This window comes from Galleria mellonella, unplaced genomic scaffold (genome assembly GCF_026898425.1).
Source record: "Galleria mellonella isolate WM207_F2 unplaced genomic scaffold, CSIRO_AGI_GalMel_v1 utg37, whole genome shotgun sequence".
NCBI classification, from domain to species: Eukaryota; Metazoa; Arthropoda; class Insecta; order Lepidoptera; family Pyralidae; genus Galleria; species Galleria mellonella.
Genome location: NW_026442087.1, coordinates 1478789 through 1495395, shown reverse-complemented (window position 1 = coordinate 1495395; position 16607 = coordinate 1478789). Strand labels below are relative to the sequence as shown.

Sequence of the window (16607 nt, the reverse complement as noted above, 5' to 3'; positions counted from 1 at the left end):
TAAAATTAATATTGATAAGATAAGAACAATCTTTATTTAAATGGAAACATTTTCCACAATTCCACCGCCAGAAACGGATGTAGTCCTTTGTCAAGGAGAACTGGTACTAATTTAGACATACTCGTACGGTCTTTTCATTCCACTTTACAGAGTAGCTAATAAATTCACTCGGATACAAATAAGTCTGCATTCTTCTGAACGGTGATAAAAAACATAGCATCAATTAGTGACAATATAAATATTTATTTGTAATTAACTTTTGTCTACAATTTCTTACGCGTGAATTTTGCAGATCTGTTACAACTTCTAAATTGCGCAGCAAAATGATTTTAAGTTGAACCTTCAGAAATAGCTGTAAAAACCGCATTCAAATCTGTGCAGTAGTTTTTACATGATGCCAGAATAGACATACAGACAGAGAGACAGAAATTATATTATAGTCTTGGCCTCTATTGATCTTACAATCCACATCATATCCGTTTTACTTAATTATAAGTTATTCTTAAGTACAAAACTCATCTAAATACAATTTTATTACATTTGTAAGTTAAGACGGTAATTTTAATGTAAGAACAACCGGATTGAATTACGTGTAATTTTGTCGCGCCCGACTGCGCGTTTCAGCCTGCTGCACGCACGCATCACGGCCGCTCATGACTTAAGGATTCTGAATGGACCCGAAACTAGTCAAGCGTTCTTAACAAAAATACACGCAAGTCAATCCGGTTGTTCTTACATTGAAATATAATGTGTACTTGGTAATTGATTAATTACAAATTAATCATTGGTATGTGAGAACTGCCTATGATCAATGATGAGGTCTTATATTTTTTTTATTACAAGTTGGGCTTGCACTTGATCTTACCCCACATGATGATGTTTTGCAAAGTCCCAGGGCATACCATTTCTTAGCTGTTCGCATTACGAGTAGAAACGAAAAGGCGAATAGCTTCGTGCAGCAGATCTGTTGAATTTCTACGACGTAAATATGAATCCGTAATGATCGACGTATAGTTTGATTGTAAAAGGCAAATCGTAAGATCAAATTGTGCAACTCCTGCGCACACTCCACCGTATATCCTGTAGAATAACAATAAGCTGGCTACTGTATTATCTTGTAACGATTGAACCCACTGTACTGTACGAAGCAAAATTACCACATTATCATCAAGTCGAACTTCATCCAAATCTTTTCAATATTTTTTTCGAGATGCGTATACGGTTATAGTTTTACCTATAATTTTACTATTAGCTTCAAATGTATTAGCTTTTTAGTACTTTTTAGTCATTAGAGTCCACTGAATATGTTTGGTTCATAGGTCAAGTAATGCGTCAATCTTTGATGCTAATAATCAAGTAATAGCCTTGAAATGTTCTCAGGTTGGCGTCGGTTATAACATAACATTACCAAACATGTTAATACTTACTAACCAGTAGATATATATAAGATAATAACCTCCTGCGGCCCGGTTTTAAAGTGGGTACATCCAAGGAAGACCCAGTGTCCTAATATTAGAACAAATTAATTAAGTCCTAAACGCCCAGACCAAAAATTGTTCATATCTTGGTAACCACAACAGATAAAGGTGTAATATTTTAGGGATACTTTAATATTGATTTAGGCTTGCCCGACAGAAAAAAAAGACTCCAAAATATTTTGTTCTATATTTATCACATTGGGATGCTACATATAACCTGAAGTCCTATAGAAAATGGAAATTTAAACACCTGATATAATATAATAATTCAATTCCCAATAAGTACATCCTTATTACTGGGTATCCAATACATGCCATAATCAAGTTGTACTTGATTATGAAAACTTTTAACTCGCCATTTGTTATTACCAGACTCTTTCCTGTTTTATAAACGGCTGTTTGATTAGTTTTATCTACGATCATATCTATTAGCTCATCATCAAAGTATTGAGCAAAATAGTCTAATTTTGAAAAAATTGTTCTGTCTTGTATCGAGTACGATGGCTCAAAAAGCATAGGAAGGTTTTTTGTGAAATTCTCTACAGCCCATGTAAACTGATTATCTGAACTGCTGCCACCGTGAGCGCTAGTAAATTGCGGAGTGCGATCACATCTTCTGCTGTAATGTGAATGACTACGGGCACGCATGCGCGATCGATCTCGTCCTCCACTACTTTTCAGAATTGGTGGTGGGCTCTTAGACTCTGATTCTGAGCTAGTACTGGTTTCACTTGCATCATTCCTATCTAGAACGTACTCATTACCAGTATCCTCTCCTGTAAAAGGATCTCCCTCGTCGTCTTCGAAATCTGATTGATGTAGTATCTCTAATATTTGACTATCTTTGAAAGGGAATACTGTGTCAGCACAATGGCGTAGACTAACTAGAAGGAAGATAATTAAAGGTATAAATGCCCGGCGTACTAGTATTAACATGAAATAAACTCACTAAAAACCATATAAACGCTTATTGTGCTAGTATTAGTACAAAAAAATAATCACCAAAAAAGCATATTGATATTGACAAAATTACGATAAAATAATAGTGTTTATATAAACTGCATCCCTTTCTCCCGATAAAAAAACAAAATGTCGTAAATATAACACAAAGATTTAAAAGATATAAATTAATTAAACAAACCTTTTATCGTTGTACGTGCCACCGCTTCGACTTAGAATGACAGAAGAACGAAAAAAATTTCCCTGTCCATTGAAAGCAGTGCACTGCCACAATGCCAAATATATTTACAAACTAAACGATATTGAATACACAACGTGGCACGTAATTCAAACGCGGCAGATGACGAAAAATATTTTGTTCTAGTATTAGTACAGTGGGTGTTGACTCCAAATTGCTATTTTAAAAATTGGGCGTTTACATTAATGTGATTTTGTTCTAGTATTAGGACTTCTGACCTCAGGAGGTTAATGTAGGCTTTTTACATCTAATAGACAAGCGTTGGTTGTTTCTGTTAGGTATTTCGTACGAATACATATTTCTTTGGGGGGAAGGGATTGTTCGTAATGCGAGCTATCAGTAGCTAGCAATATACCCTGTCAGGTGACCTCCACGCGGTTCCCACTGGAAACCATAGTGGCTAATTCTAATTCAATTCGTCTGTTTTCATTCTCATCGATCATCCTTCACTGGTGCTCCGCCAGCGTATCCCGTTAGCGCAGGCGGGATTACCATACCATTTTCACCCAGCAAAAAAAAAAAAAATAGAAATGCATATTTCTTGTGAAAATTATTCATATCTCAAATACAATTTCACTTGGAAGTTGTTGTCAAATTTATTTCTATGAATAAAATTATTATGTTTTATGAATTATGAACCGTTTTTTATAATTCTACTTGCAATATATAGGAATTACAGTAAAACATTAAAAAGTAAACAGTTTACTTCTTGTTTATTCCATATTAATTTTGTAGCGATTAAAACTACAGCATTTCTTCATAGAGCAAAATATTGCTTATAGCGAAGTAAAATCTACATGTGACCACAGGATTCTGAGTTATATTTAATTTTTTATTTTTAAGCATCTCAAAAGTCTTGATGCCCATTAATACTTCTCTTTCTGAGAATAAGCAAAGCAGATAAAATCTTATCTGAGAAATCAGTACAGGGCTCAATAGGGATGATACACTTAAAGAAGGTGAATGCCCATTAAAAATTTAAAAAAAATATCAGTTTTGTTAATTTTATTAATAATAGTGAGATTACTAGACAATGCATGTTATAATAAAATTATTTCTTGCGAGCAAAATGTAACATGATTTACTAACGGTATCCCGTGGCAAACTGCATAGTTGCCAATAGTTGACTGGCAAAAACCTCCCAACGGTAAATGCCATAAGGTCCTCATGATGGTCTATGGGGTGGCCAATGTACAGCAGTGTACAGATAGCGTCTAATGTGATGATGATGATGACAATGTCCCGCGGCTTCGCTTATATGAGTCAGTAAATACGTAAGGTATCTTATATGCTAGTTAACACATAACCTATCTATGTACCAAATTTTATTTAAATCCATACAGTGATATTTTCATGAAAGAGTAACAACAATCTATCTGCCCTTACAAACATGCTCATTTAGAATATTAATACGACTTATTTTTTTTATTATTATTTTTATTATTTTTGTAAATTCTACCAATATTCTGCTAAAGCCTAAATCAATGATTCATTAATTCCTGCATCAATCCATCCATCCGCTCATTCATTAGTTGGTACGTGTGTCCGGTCATTCGTAATTAATTAAATCAACCATTCATTAATTTATTTATACGCCGTAGGTTTCAATGGATATATGCTGTTTGTTACTTCATGCTACTTATTACATCCTTGTGCACAAGTCTATTTGAATAAAGATGGTTTGAGTTTTTAATAATTTTATACTATAATTTACTAGAGGGAGACTTTGTACAAAAGTCGATTGCTTGGGTACCTCTGTCCCATTCGTGTTTCAACCGTGAAGCAGTTGTGTTTGCATGGCTATGTTTCGGTTTGAAGGGTGGGATATGGCGTGAATTTATAGGGTACAGAGGAATAACACCTGAGTCCTCAGGAATGGAAAAATCTTAAAAGTCATGCTCTCAGTACCCATTTAATGATGAAGCCCAAATCCACTATTCATGTCCAACAGCAACTAACAGCAAACCTTGGCATACGCGAGCGTACATGCAAGTGCTTGGGAATCCAAACCCAAAACATTGCCCAAAAAAAATAGGCATGAGTAATATCAATACCGTTCTGATGTCTATTATTATTATATCAGCCGTTAACTGTCCACTGCTGAACATAAAACCTCTCCCATAAATATAGTTTTGCAAGTAATTGTCACATTTGACAGGCGGGTTGACAACCGCAGTTCGGCTTTGGTAATGTTTTAAGAAGGAGGAGGTCCATCTCTCGATCATTGAGTTCTTCATGATCCAATATATGTCGGGACCATATGGAAATCTGATGTCTTTATATTTGGTTTTTCTTGACGTTAATAGTGGAAAAATGGTCATTGCCCATTTCAATATTACGCATAGGGGGGAAAGGGATTGTTAGTGATGGAGACTGAGAATCCCATTGCTAGCAATATACCCAAACAGGTCGACCTCCTCGCGGTTCCCCCTGGAAACTTTCATGGTTAATTCCTGATGAATTCATCATGATAGGCTAACTGGCCTGTTTTTATTCTCATCGATCACCCTTCACTGGTGCTCCGCCAGCGTATCCCGTTAGCGCAGGCGGGGTTACCATTCCATTTTCACCCAACAAAAAAAAAATTACGCATACACCAAGGATGTCTATATCAATTTTATCATTTCACAATCGACTCTTCATTTTGAAAGAAAGAAAGAAAGAAAATTATATTATATTATTTAATTATATTATAAATAAAAAAAAAAAAATTATTTCTTTCTTTCTTTCATTTTGATATATATCGAATATATGTTTAACATAACCTTTCTGGAGCCAATATATACCATATATATTTTTTTTAATAGTTGTTAATGGAATGTTAACCCCACCTGTGCTATCGGTATATACCGGCGGGGCACCAATGAAAGATGATAGGTGAGGATGAAGCAGGTCAGTTAGCCCATCGTGACGAATTCAACAAGAATTGTTCACGATGGTTTCCAGGGGAACCACGTGGAGGTCAACCTAATAGGGCATATTGCTAGCAATGGGGCTGTTAAACTCCATTGCTAACAGTCTCTTTCCCCCCAGCCAATACATATTTAACTACAATATATAGGATATATTAATATTATTCTAGTAGTGATAGAATTATTACACAGTTATCCCGCCAGCATAAACGTATAGCCCAGACAAGGTTGTTATTCTATTTTCGGGCATCAAACAAAATCACCCAATATACAAACAATTTCATTAGGAATAGACACTTGACAAATAAATTGCAAATTGGTATAGAAATATTATTAAACATGAAGAGTCATATTACAATAAGTGATTGAAAAATTTAAAACATGAGCTACTGTTTGATGAGTGAAAATGGTATGGTAACCCCGCCTGCGCTAACGGGATACGCTGGCGGAGCACCAGTAAAGGGTGATGGATGAGAATGAAAACAGGCCATTTAGCCCATCATGATGAATTCATCAGGAATTAACCATGATAGTTTCCAGGGGGAACCGCGAGGTCAACCTGGTTGGGTATATTGCTAACATTGGGATTCTCAGTCTCCATTACTAACAATCCCTTTCCCCCCCATGAGCTACTGTTTACTAATCAGAGTACTGGCGTGGCGTAGATGATGCGAGTTCATATCAAGGCAAATTGGATGATGATTTTTGTGCCCATTTTCATAATATTCCTTTTCCATCCAATATATCCATATCAGCCGCTAATTGTCCACAGCTGAACATAGGCATCCCCATTTTGGAGAGTTTTGCCAATAGTTACCACGTTTGGCAAGTGGGTTGACAACCGCAGTTAGGTTTTTTTTTAATGGGTGATAATGAAATGATAACCCTGCCTGCGCTATCGGTATACGCTGGCGGAGCATCAGTAAGGGATGATAGGTGACGATGAAAGCAGTTCCGTTAGCCCATCGTGAATAATTCCACTAGAATTAACCACGATAGTTTCCATGGGAAATCGCGAGGAAGTCCACCTGATAGGGTGTTTTGCTAGTAATGGAGTAATTAGATCCCATTACTAACAATCCCTTTCCCCCTGCAGTTAGGCTTTAGTGATATTTTAAGCGGAACGCTGCTGCCCGTCCCTCGCCATCCCTTAATCACCTTTTATGATACCCACGAGAAAGAAAGGGTAGCCTATTCTATGCCGGGACCACACGGCTATCTATCTAATATATATTTATGTTTAATTTTTTTATTTACCAATCAATGATTGTTGCGCAATCGTTATTATAAAAAGGTGATGTAACTGCTTCATATAAACTGATACCTAGTTTTGTACGTAAATGGTGTTTTGAATGTAGTTTTCCTTGTTATTGTCCTGTCTGTTCTCTTTGTAATTGTTAGTGAGAATATCTAAATAGACTGATATTAAGAAAGTAGAATTCCACTATTAGTGTAAAAAATTAGTTTCTTCTCAGCAAATATATGAGTATCTATTATACATGATTGGAGAGTTTTTTATACAGTTTAGAATGGCAAACATGCTGACGGCCCACTTGATGCAAAGTGGTAACCGTCGCCTATAGACATGAGCAGTACCATGGACATAACAGAGTATACTGTTTCGCCCATGATACCCCCATGCGTTGCCATTTCTGAGAACTAAAGTGTTATTCCTCTGTACCCTATAAATTCACTGCCATATCTCACCCTTCAAACCGAAACACAACTATACAAACACAACTGCTTCACGGTAGAAACACGAATGGAACAGAGTTACCCAAGCAAACGACTTTTGTACAAAGTCTCCCTCTGGTAGTTTCAAACATGTATGAATTTAGATATTATTGCATGATTGTAATAATTTCTATTCTCTATACTTGAAAATTATGCAAAATCAACATAATAAATTGTGGAACACGGATAGGTTCATTGTACCCACTGTGCAGTTTAGATTCACGATAAAATAAAGTCGATGTAAAACAAAGTTGAATGTCCCCTTAATTTTGGTCATGCCATTTTTGGCTCATGACTACAATGGTAGACAGTTGGAATGGCAGCTCACGGCACAATTTGATAATGTTCATTAAAAGCCCTTGGTCGCATAAATTAAATCCTCACTAATATAATATCGCGCCGACTTCGCGCGGATGTATTAATGTACAAAATGGCACAAAATAATCTTTCAATTCTAACATTTTTTTTTTTTAATATCATCCAAAGATTTTGTAAATTCTTGTTCTTAGATATCATCCTACTGTCTTCTGTCTCTCACGGAAATTTTTATAACGTAATTTTTTAATTTTCCCTACAATTTTTCAATTTGTCCTTTTTAAAATTGGCCAAATAGCGACCGTTCTTTATTGATGCATTCGGATTTATATACATATTCAATTGCCGAATGTATATATATTATTGATATACATTCGGCAATTGAATATATATATATATATATATATATATATATATATATATATATATATATATATATATATATATATATATATATATATATATATATAGAAGGATAGGTAGGTCATAAATGATGCATGTATACCTATCTAATTGTACATACATAAATATTATTCGACTAACCAAATCATGTATATCGTAATAATATATGGTCGATTGCGTAAAACTTTTTATACATATTTACCGTTTACGGAACTTAAATATTCTGAAAGTATTAATTGTTTAAATAATATTCATATTCATTTATTTTCTCAGTTTTGCCAGCAGTTGCCACGCTTAGCAAAACTGAGAAAATATTTTTTTTTTTTAATAAGTGATAATGGAATGACAACCGCGCCTGCGCTATCGGTATACACTGGTGGGACATCAGTGAGTGATGATAGGTGACGATGAAATAGGTCAGTAAACCCATCGTAACAAATTTAACAAGAATTACCCACGATTATTTCCAGAAGGAACCACGTGGAGGTCGATCTAATAGAGTATATTGCTAGCAATGGTGCTGTCAAGAATCCTATTACTAACAATCCCTTTCCTCCCTGGCGAGCGGGCTGGCAACCGCAGTTAGGCTTTCGTGATATTATGAAAGCATGAAAGAGGGACGCTATCTATCTATCTATGATATCTTCCTCAAGTCTAAACCGATGATTTTATCGCAATATTTGTTTTTTATACAACTTAGAATGGCAAATATGCTGACGATCCACCTGATGGAAAGTGGTAACCGTCGCCTATAGACTTGAGCAGTTACAGTATACTGTTTCGCCCATGATACCCCCCATGCGTTGCCATTCCTGAGGATTCAGATGTTATTCCTCTGTACCCTGTAAATTCACGCCATATCCCACCCTTCAAACCGAAACACAGCCATGCAAACACAGCTGCTTCACGGTTGAAACACGAAATTAATTAAAAATATTATTATTCATTTTTTTTACGCTTAAATCCTGAAAATCAATACGGAGTGTATTATTTTCAGTGTTCTATAATGAAATATGCGAATCAGTGAAAATCACCAGTTATGACATTAAAAAACAACATGCAAGCATCAAGCTGGCTACGAATCCAGCGTTCTCTCTGAATAATACAACAATATTGACTGACCTACTGGCTTATTTCAATACATCGACATATTAATGAAAATATTTCTCTCTACAAGACTAGTCAAGGAGTACTATGTGAATGAATTGAATCAATACGTACAACGTTTTCAAATAAATCTCATAAACTTATTTTAACTGTATGTATTTCGGCTTCTCATTTTGAGATAAAATCTCAATTCGAATTGTGACAAAATGCTTCAATACATAAAATAGGTTAGTAAGAGTACTTGACAGTGAATTTACAGGGTACAGAGGAATAATACCTGAATCCTCAGGAATGGCACCGTATGGATGAAACAGTATACTCTGTTATGTCCATGGTACTCATGTGTTAGGCGACGGTTACCACTTTCCATCAGGTGGGCCGTCAGCTTGTTTGTCATATTAAGATGCATAATAAAACTTTATGAATAAGGTTACGATTTAGTGTATATTATATATATGTTTATATATATATATATATATATATATATATATATATATATAGCGTATTTATATATTCTCTATCTTTTATTTAAACTTTATTGACCAATAAAATGTGACACAAAAGGCGGATTTAATGCTATAAGCATTGTCTAGCAGTCAACCTTTAGAATATGCAGAGATACTCGATGGCAATTAAAAAAAAGAATATTAAATTATTTATTTTTTATATGGCAATATAAAATATAAATAATTTAATGTTCTAATAATGTATGTAACATACAAATATTCATAAAATAAACATAAATATTAATATAGTATTTATATATTAATAATACCTACATATAAAAATATACATATGTACATGTACATATACATATGATGAACTGCCTACTGCATTACTTCTTATTTAGAGAATTTATCTCTGTACGTAAACAGCCCTAACTGATCTATAATACACAGCATCCTGAGTCATTATTTTAATGGATGAACATGCAATGGTGATCTTGCAAAATCCGGCACATTGATCGTGATGAATTCGCAAAGAATCCAAATATTTTAAAATTTTGGATTTGTAATATTAGTGGAAAAACTCTTTATCGTATATAATACTTTATAAAAATATGTACTTCTATCGTAATATAATTATTATGGGGCTTATACGGAAATTTATTTATTTATTCATAGAAACACCAACAGCATATTTGATTATAACATATTTAAGAAACATTAAATACAATACAATATTAATGCACGTGCCTTTTAAAGGTATTCAAATCATTTACTTTAACATAATTATACAGTATGAAAAATAATTTAGTTAATTGTAAAAGAAGCCACAAAATTAGTCAAGATGTAATGTATGTTGTAAATAGCAGAATGCAGTAATAAAACATTTATATGTATTTGTGATATAAAATAATAAGTTTAGTGAAAAAATACAAGACATGTCTTATAAAAATCTGACATAGAACAAACTTAAAAATAATACATTGTTCTAAAAAAACGTCAGTGTCAACAGCCAGTATTAAAACTCCAACAATGTAATAATACACTTAACAATACCATAGATTTGTAATTTTTATTTATTTATCTTTTATTAATTTAAATTTTTAATATTTTTTAATTTCTTTATACAGAGAGAAATGGTTTACTGTCAGACTTTGAACTTTTAATAACATTAAAAAATCAAAATAAGATTGTGCTCCAGAAAAAACCAACTTCAATCAGGACAAGACCTGTTATTTTGATTTCTAAACTATACTACGGAACCGATTTTACAAAATTTGTATGGGATTATATCCTTTCAGATAAAAAAAAATAATTTTCCAAATCAGTTTTGCAACTGACGAAGTTATAAAGTAATAAACTTAAAAAAAAAAACAACTGAATTAAGAAGCACCTTCTTTTTGAAATTTATTGAAAAAAAAACGAAGATACCCTTTACTGATATTTGATTAATTAATATAATGTTGTCACTGTGTGTATGAAATAAAACTAACCAGAACCTATGTTTTAAGTTTCTTTTGACCCACCTTAGAAAACCAGCCAATTAACATGCCATGAACAATGTTATGCTTATTCATATTAATTAAGAGGGTAATTATAAAAATTGCTACTGGTAGAGATCGCTTTTAGTGTTATTATGACGTCCATTGTGCTTCTCCTTTGCACCAATAGTCCTTTGCTACATTTTTTAAATTAATCTTCTTAGATATTTCTTGGAAATTCCAACAAAAGTTATTTATTTATTACTATATGTACTGTATTATTACTGTTTATGTCTAGACGATGGTTACTTTCTATCAGATGGGGCGTCAGCTAGTTTGCCATTCTAAGTTGCATAAAATAACTAATTGCAACCCGCTGGTTTGCACGCATGAATTAGAATGAAAATTATCCTATCTGGATACCAAATTTCATAAAAATCCATTAAGTCGTTTAAATATGTTTGACTACCATCCATCTGTTGATAAACAACATCAGAAGCACGATTCCTGCCTTGCATATCCCTTTGACATAAAGCTCTTGAGTCATTGTAATTTAACGATATAATACGTATTTTCCGCTGAATTTTCCTTTAATATTCTTCAATCAACATGTGAACAGAACAGGCCGTAACCTATCTGTCGCCCCTGGGCAAAATTTTTAATAGCGCATAAAATAAAAATTAGGCCACCGGGAATGCTAAGTAAGCTGCCATGGATTATTATCTAGCAATATTTATTTATTTATTTATTATTTATTGCACAATAAAATTTTGTACAAATGGCGAGCTTAATGCCATATGGCATTCTCTACCAACTAACCATTAGGTAAAAACAGAATATGTGAAAGTATTTTCTGGTGATACAGAGATCTCTCTCTCTCTCTCTCTCTCTTTTTCTTTCTCTTTTCTCCTCCTATGTGTATCCAGGTAATTCTATTGGATATTCGCACACATTATGCCACAGTTCAGTTATTGTGTCAAAACTATTAACCATGAAACCCTTCGTCTGCGAACTCATTTTTCTTAAGAACTTGATTGTGAAAGAAATATTATAATAAGACAGTTATGAACTGTTGATTTTATTAGCTGAAATAAAACAATTAAGTTTTCAGATTACTCTTGATTATGCGCAATTAGACAAGCTGTTACGGCCGCCATAAATCGAGTTTATCCCAGTAAATCCGTCCATTGTTATCCACATTTACAATGTTACGATATTGTCGTGCTTTGTTTGTATGTAATCTGCGCCGGCGCACGTTTATTAGCTCCAAATGAGGTCATATTCGTCACTATACACACATCGTACAAAACATTCTATTTTACTATGAGTTGTATTGTCTTTTATTTAATGTTTTTGAAACTTTATTCACAAGGAATTTAACCTTCTGTACAACAATAGACAATGGAATTCCTAAATTCATCAATAACCAACAGAATTCTTTCAATTCTAAATATATCTGCGAATGACGTTTTAAAATTTAATTAATGACTGTATTTATTATTTTTGTAATCGATGCACTTTGTAAAATGAATAAATCCTCAAGAGGCTTGAAATTGAATATTGTGTACCCAGTTTAGAAAATAGTTGTGATAATTATTTGATGTTATCATTGGCAAAAGTAGCTTCAATCATGACAAAACACGCCGATGAACAACAAGACGAGAAACTTAAAATAATTAAATTTGATACTGGAACCATATTAACGGGTCAATGTTTGCAGCAAGTAGGATTTTACTCCATAAAAAACTAACTTCGTTCTTCGTTTCCTAAAGAACAGTAACTACTATCATCACAAAATAAATGGGAATTATAATAATAATAAGAACGGGATACCCTATCATTTGCAATAAGAATTGTCACTTTAAAATCAAAAATAGTTACATAAGACAATAACATCTGTGTTTGTCGTCGCTTGATTATATTTGGCGTTACTTAATCAGACACGGGCTTTTAAATATATTACTCAATATGTTAGACATACACTTAAATGAAGATCACCTAAATACTTAATTTAAAAAGAGCAATTGTCCTGTTTCTTATAATTTCTTTTCCATTCGTAACAATTGTTTTATACATTACGCGATATCTTCGTTAACTCTGCGTTGATTATGCCGAATTGTCTTGCAAAATTTATAACAATTGATGTTTTTATTAACCAAAATCTTAAATTCTTTAGTATTTTTATTTTAAAAGCTGAAATTAGTTCTTCAATATTACCCTACATAGTATGTCTGCTAATATTGACAATATGTAAACAATTCTATAAACAGAGATCCTCACAGCTAACACCTCCGCACTAAACAAATGACATCATTTACAAGACTAGATTGCAACATCGTACAATGAATTCACAATCACAATCTAGAGGAAAGCCAAAGTTAAATAAGAAAAGTATGTTAATCTCAAGTTCAGCTAGAAGCCCGGCTGTTGCGACATTACTATTTGCTTTTTGTATTACGTTTAAAGTTAGTAGCGATTGTAGATGCAACTGTTTGCAGCTGGGAACTACATCCCACAATAGTGCATTGAATTTATTTACGTTATTTAATTTAGTGTTTCTTCTTTTTTTAAAAAAAGAAAGAAAACTATGTTAGTCTATCGAAATATAAAAAAATATTGTACGTGAAATCCTTTGGGATTTATTAGATTTTGAAGTTGAATCCAAAGAAGCACGAGTCGAAAAACGCCAACAAATTTAAACTTCTCATACTAACATATCGCGTCCAATCGTTAAGTTTATTTTTTGTCATTGATAGAACGCTCCCTCAGAAGGATATTCAAAATTTCGATTCGACTAATATCGATTATTAAATCTGATAAAATACATATAAAAATGATTAGAGTGGAGCAGAGATATAATGACAAGTAGGTATATTATTCTCTCATCCAACTTTACTAGTAATATCTAATCCTATATTTTGGAGGTATTTGCTTTAGTATGTGTTATCTAACTCGATATAATGTCCTACGACCTCTATCACGAGTCCCTTCCTCAAGCTTGCAGATCGACCATCACGGTCTCCTGACCCACTTCCCGAGGTTGACGACCGTGTGACGTCACGATCTCTTCCCTACCCCGCCCCGCAGCGCGCAGCACGTCACCCCCGCCCCGGGGGTGTGTACCGGACCACACCACCACATGATTTTCGTATTTAGAACCGAGTGGACGTGCGCTCATTGTAATCTACATTCTTATAGTTCAAATCAAGTGCTTTACCGTGCTTATAACGTGTGTACGTGGAATGACGATTTTAGGTGAGATCCGAATTTATATAATTTTCTCCAAATCTTATGTAACGTTTGTGACCTTCGAGCTGGAAACATTTGCGATGTATTATATAGAGGTATAGAATATTCCCCGCCCAGAGAATACGTCCTTGAATTTTGATAAGTCTGATTTTAATTTCTAAATGATAATTTTTTTCAACTATTTACCATCACGTTGGCTCGTTTGTTATTCCAATATTTTATTCTAGTCGCAGAATACTAATATTACCTATTTTTGTCTACATTTGGAGCTCATTAATACAAAATTAAAATGGACGTATACTCACTAAACTAATATACAAATATAAAACTGCAAGAATACATGTTACAATATAGCCTATAAATACTGACATAATCATTTCAGCCAATATTCGTTCAACGCATAAATACTACTTTTCTTTGTTATCAAATTTCAATATTCAATCTTCTGTGGCTGTTTCAATGAATTTTCCATCTCATTCAGTGCATTTGAATTTAGAGAAAGGCATCTATCGTGTGACGTCACAGGAGTTCATGGCCTAGATATAGGTTATGTGAACCTCGATTATATTGCAAAATTATTACCGTTCTATCATCGTGTTCACGAGCCCATAAAAGGATATTGTATAAAAGCTGCAAAGTGTTTTTTTTTTTCCTTTAAACTTAATATATACTAAGCTATCCTGTTAATTCTAATTTATATTATTTTCTGAAATTGGAATTAATTTATATCTGAAAATATTACATCAAGAAATTGATGGTCAAATAACATTATTTTTATTATATTAAGCAACCGTGTCCATATGTAAATTATATATTTTTTTTATTTACATTCATTAATTTAAAAATAACTTGTGATAGTTGTATTACCTTACATTATGCCACAATGTTAATAATGATCAGGTCAAGATCATTATATACCGGTTTTCAATTATTTCTTATTGATATTTTAGTAAAACTAGTTCATCCAATACTAGTGTTTAAATTATCCGTCAAATCATTCTATTTATTTCTATCAATGAATAGGAAAAATGCTTCTCACTGTATAATTTTTTAATCAATGGAAAGTAAATAGAATATGCTTGATTTACATTATTCTTAAAACAAACAAATACGTTCAAGCTACACATGTGATGATATATTAGTGAAATAGAAATTTAAGAAGCATTCTTATTGCTATAATTATTATTTAACCTCATTTTGTAAAACTTTACTTTCTTCAAATTATTGCAGGAATTTCCCTGAACCCTTTAGTTAAATTGGGAAGAAGGGTGATGCATTTAAGATGAATGATATAATTATGGAAGTTTCCCCCGAAGTCGTACAAACTACATTATTATTGTATGTCAACTCGCGCTTGACGTTTTCCCTAAATAATTCACAAAACTATTTCAGAGCCATCCCACATTATAGAAGTTTTATTACATAGACCCATAGTTTGTGTATACTTGAGTTAATACTCAAATCCCGAAGTACAGACGGTACCCAGTTCTAAGTTCTAGTTACATTTGCGATAAGATACTCAAATCGGTAGAAAATTTAACATACTCGTACTGCATAAACCTCTAAAGGAGCAAAACAAAGCATCGTAGATAAATTTTCAGAAGCCTCCCCCTCTCTTTTCATCTCAAAGGTACTCCGACGGTCAACGAAATATGTTCCGAGAAACTCATTGATACATTGCTTACATTTTATCATCCCATCTCTCACCTCCCATCGATTTATGTCTGTGAAAAACGTTTAGAAACGTTTTTATTATTTCTTGTAACGTGTTCCCTTCATCTCATAACGTTTGCTCAAGACGGAGCAGATATATGTGCTATTAACAAAATTATAAACAAATTAAATTGTAGTAACAGATCGCATATAGTACAGTTTTAGAGTAGTTTCCTAAAAACAAACTGTAGAATGAACTTTTTGGCAAGGTTTGCTCTGTAAAAAGGTTTCTAACGTTAAAACTCCAACTTGCACACGTAACCACAACTCGGATGTTAGCAAGTTAAGCAGTCTAAGCTACAGTTATGGTTTACTGTCGGATAGACGAGATTTATTCTTTCCACATTCATGGCATAAAAAACTGTTTACAATGTGAACGTGTAAATTTTATTAATGCTTTGATCTGTCCAAGCCGTTTACCTTATATCGCTTTACATTTAGTACATAAGTCTATTGTTTGTCATCGATTGAACTAACACTATGTCTCAAAATAACTCACTAGTAGAGACTTCGTCCCACGTATTAAATTGCAAGGTATTTACTTCCAAGAATGCTGTTAATCTATAATTAAT

At 33.2% G+C, this 16607-nt stretch overlaps 1 protein-coding gene across 4 annotated transcripts in view; it reads left to right on the top strand.

Annotated features, from left to right (window-relative positions):
• LOC113515385 (protein GDAP2 homolog) overlaps window positions 1-16607 on the top strand; it is a 110754-nt gene that overhangs the window by 23624 nt on the left and 70523 nt on the right. Inside the window, exon 1 of one of the 4 annotated variants that reach the window (XM_052897580.1) lies at window positions 14240-14328. The exons of the other annotated variants lie outside the window; for them this stretch is intronic. Coding sequence (XP_052753540.1) covers window positions 14316-14328 — 13 coding nt within the window. The 5' untranslated portion in view covers window positions 14240-14315. Of the gene's footprint in view, window positions 1-14239; window positions 14329-16607 lie in introns of those variants that run through there. 4 annotated transcript variants of the gene reach the window in all.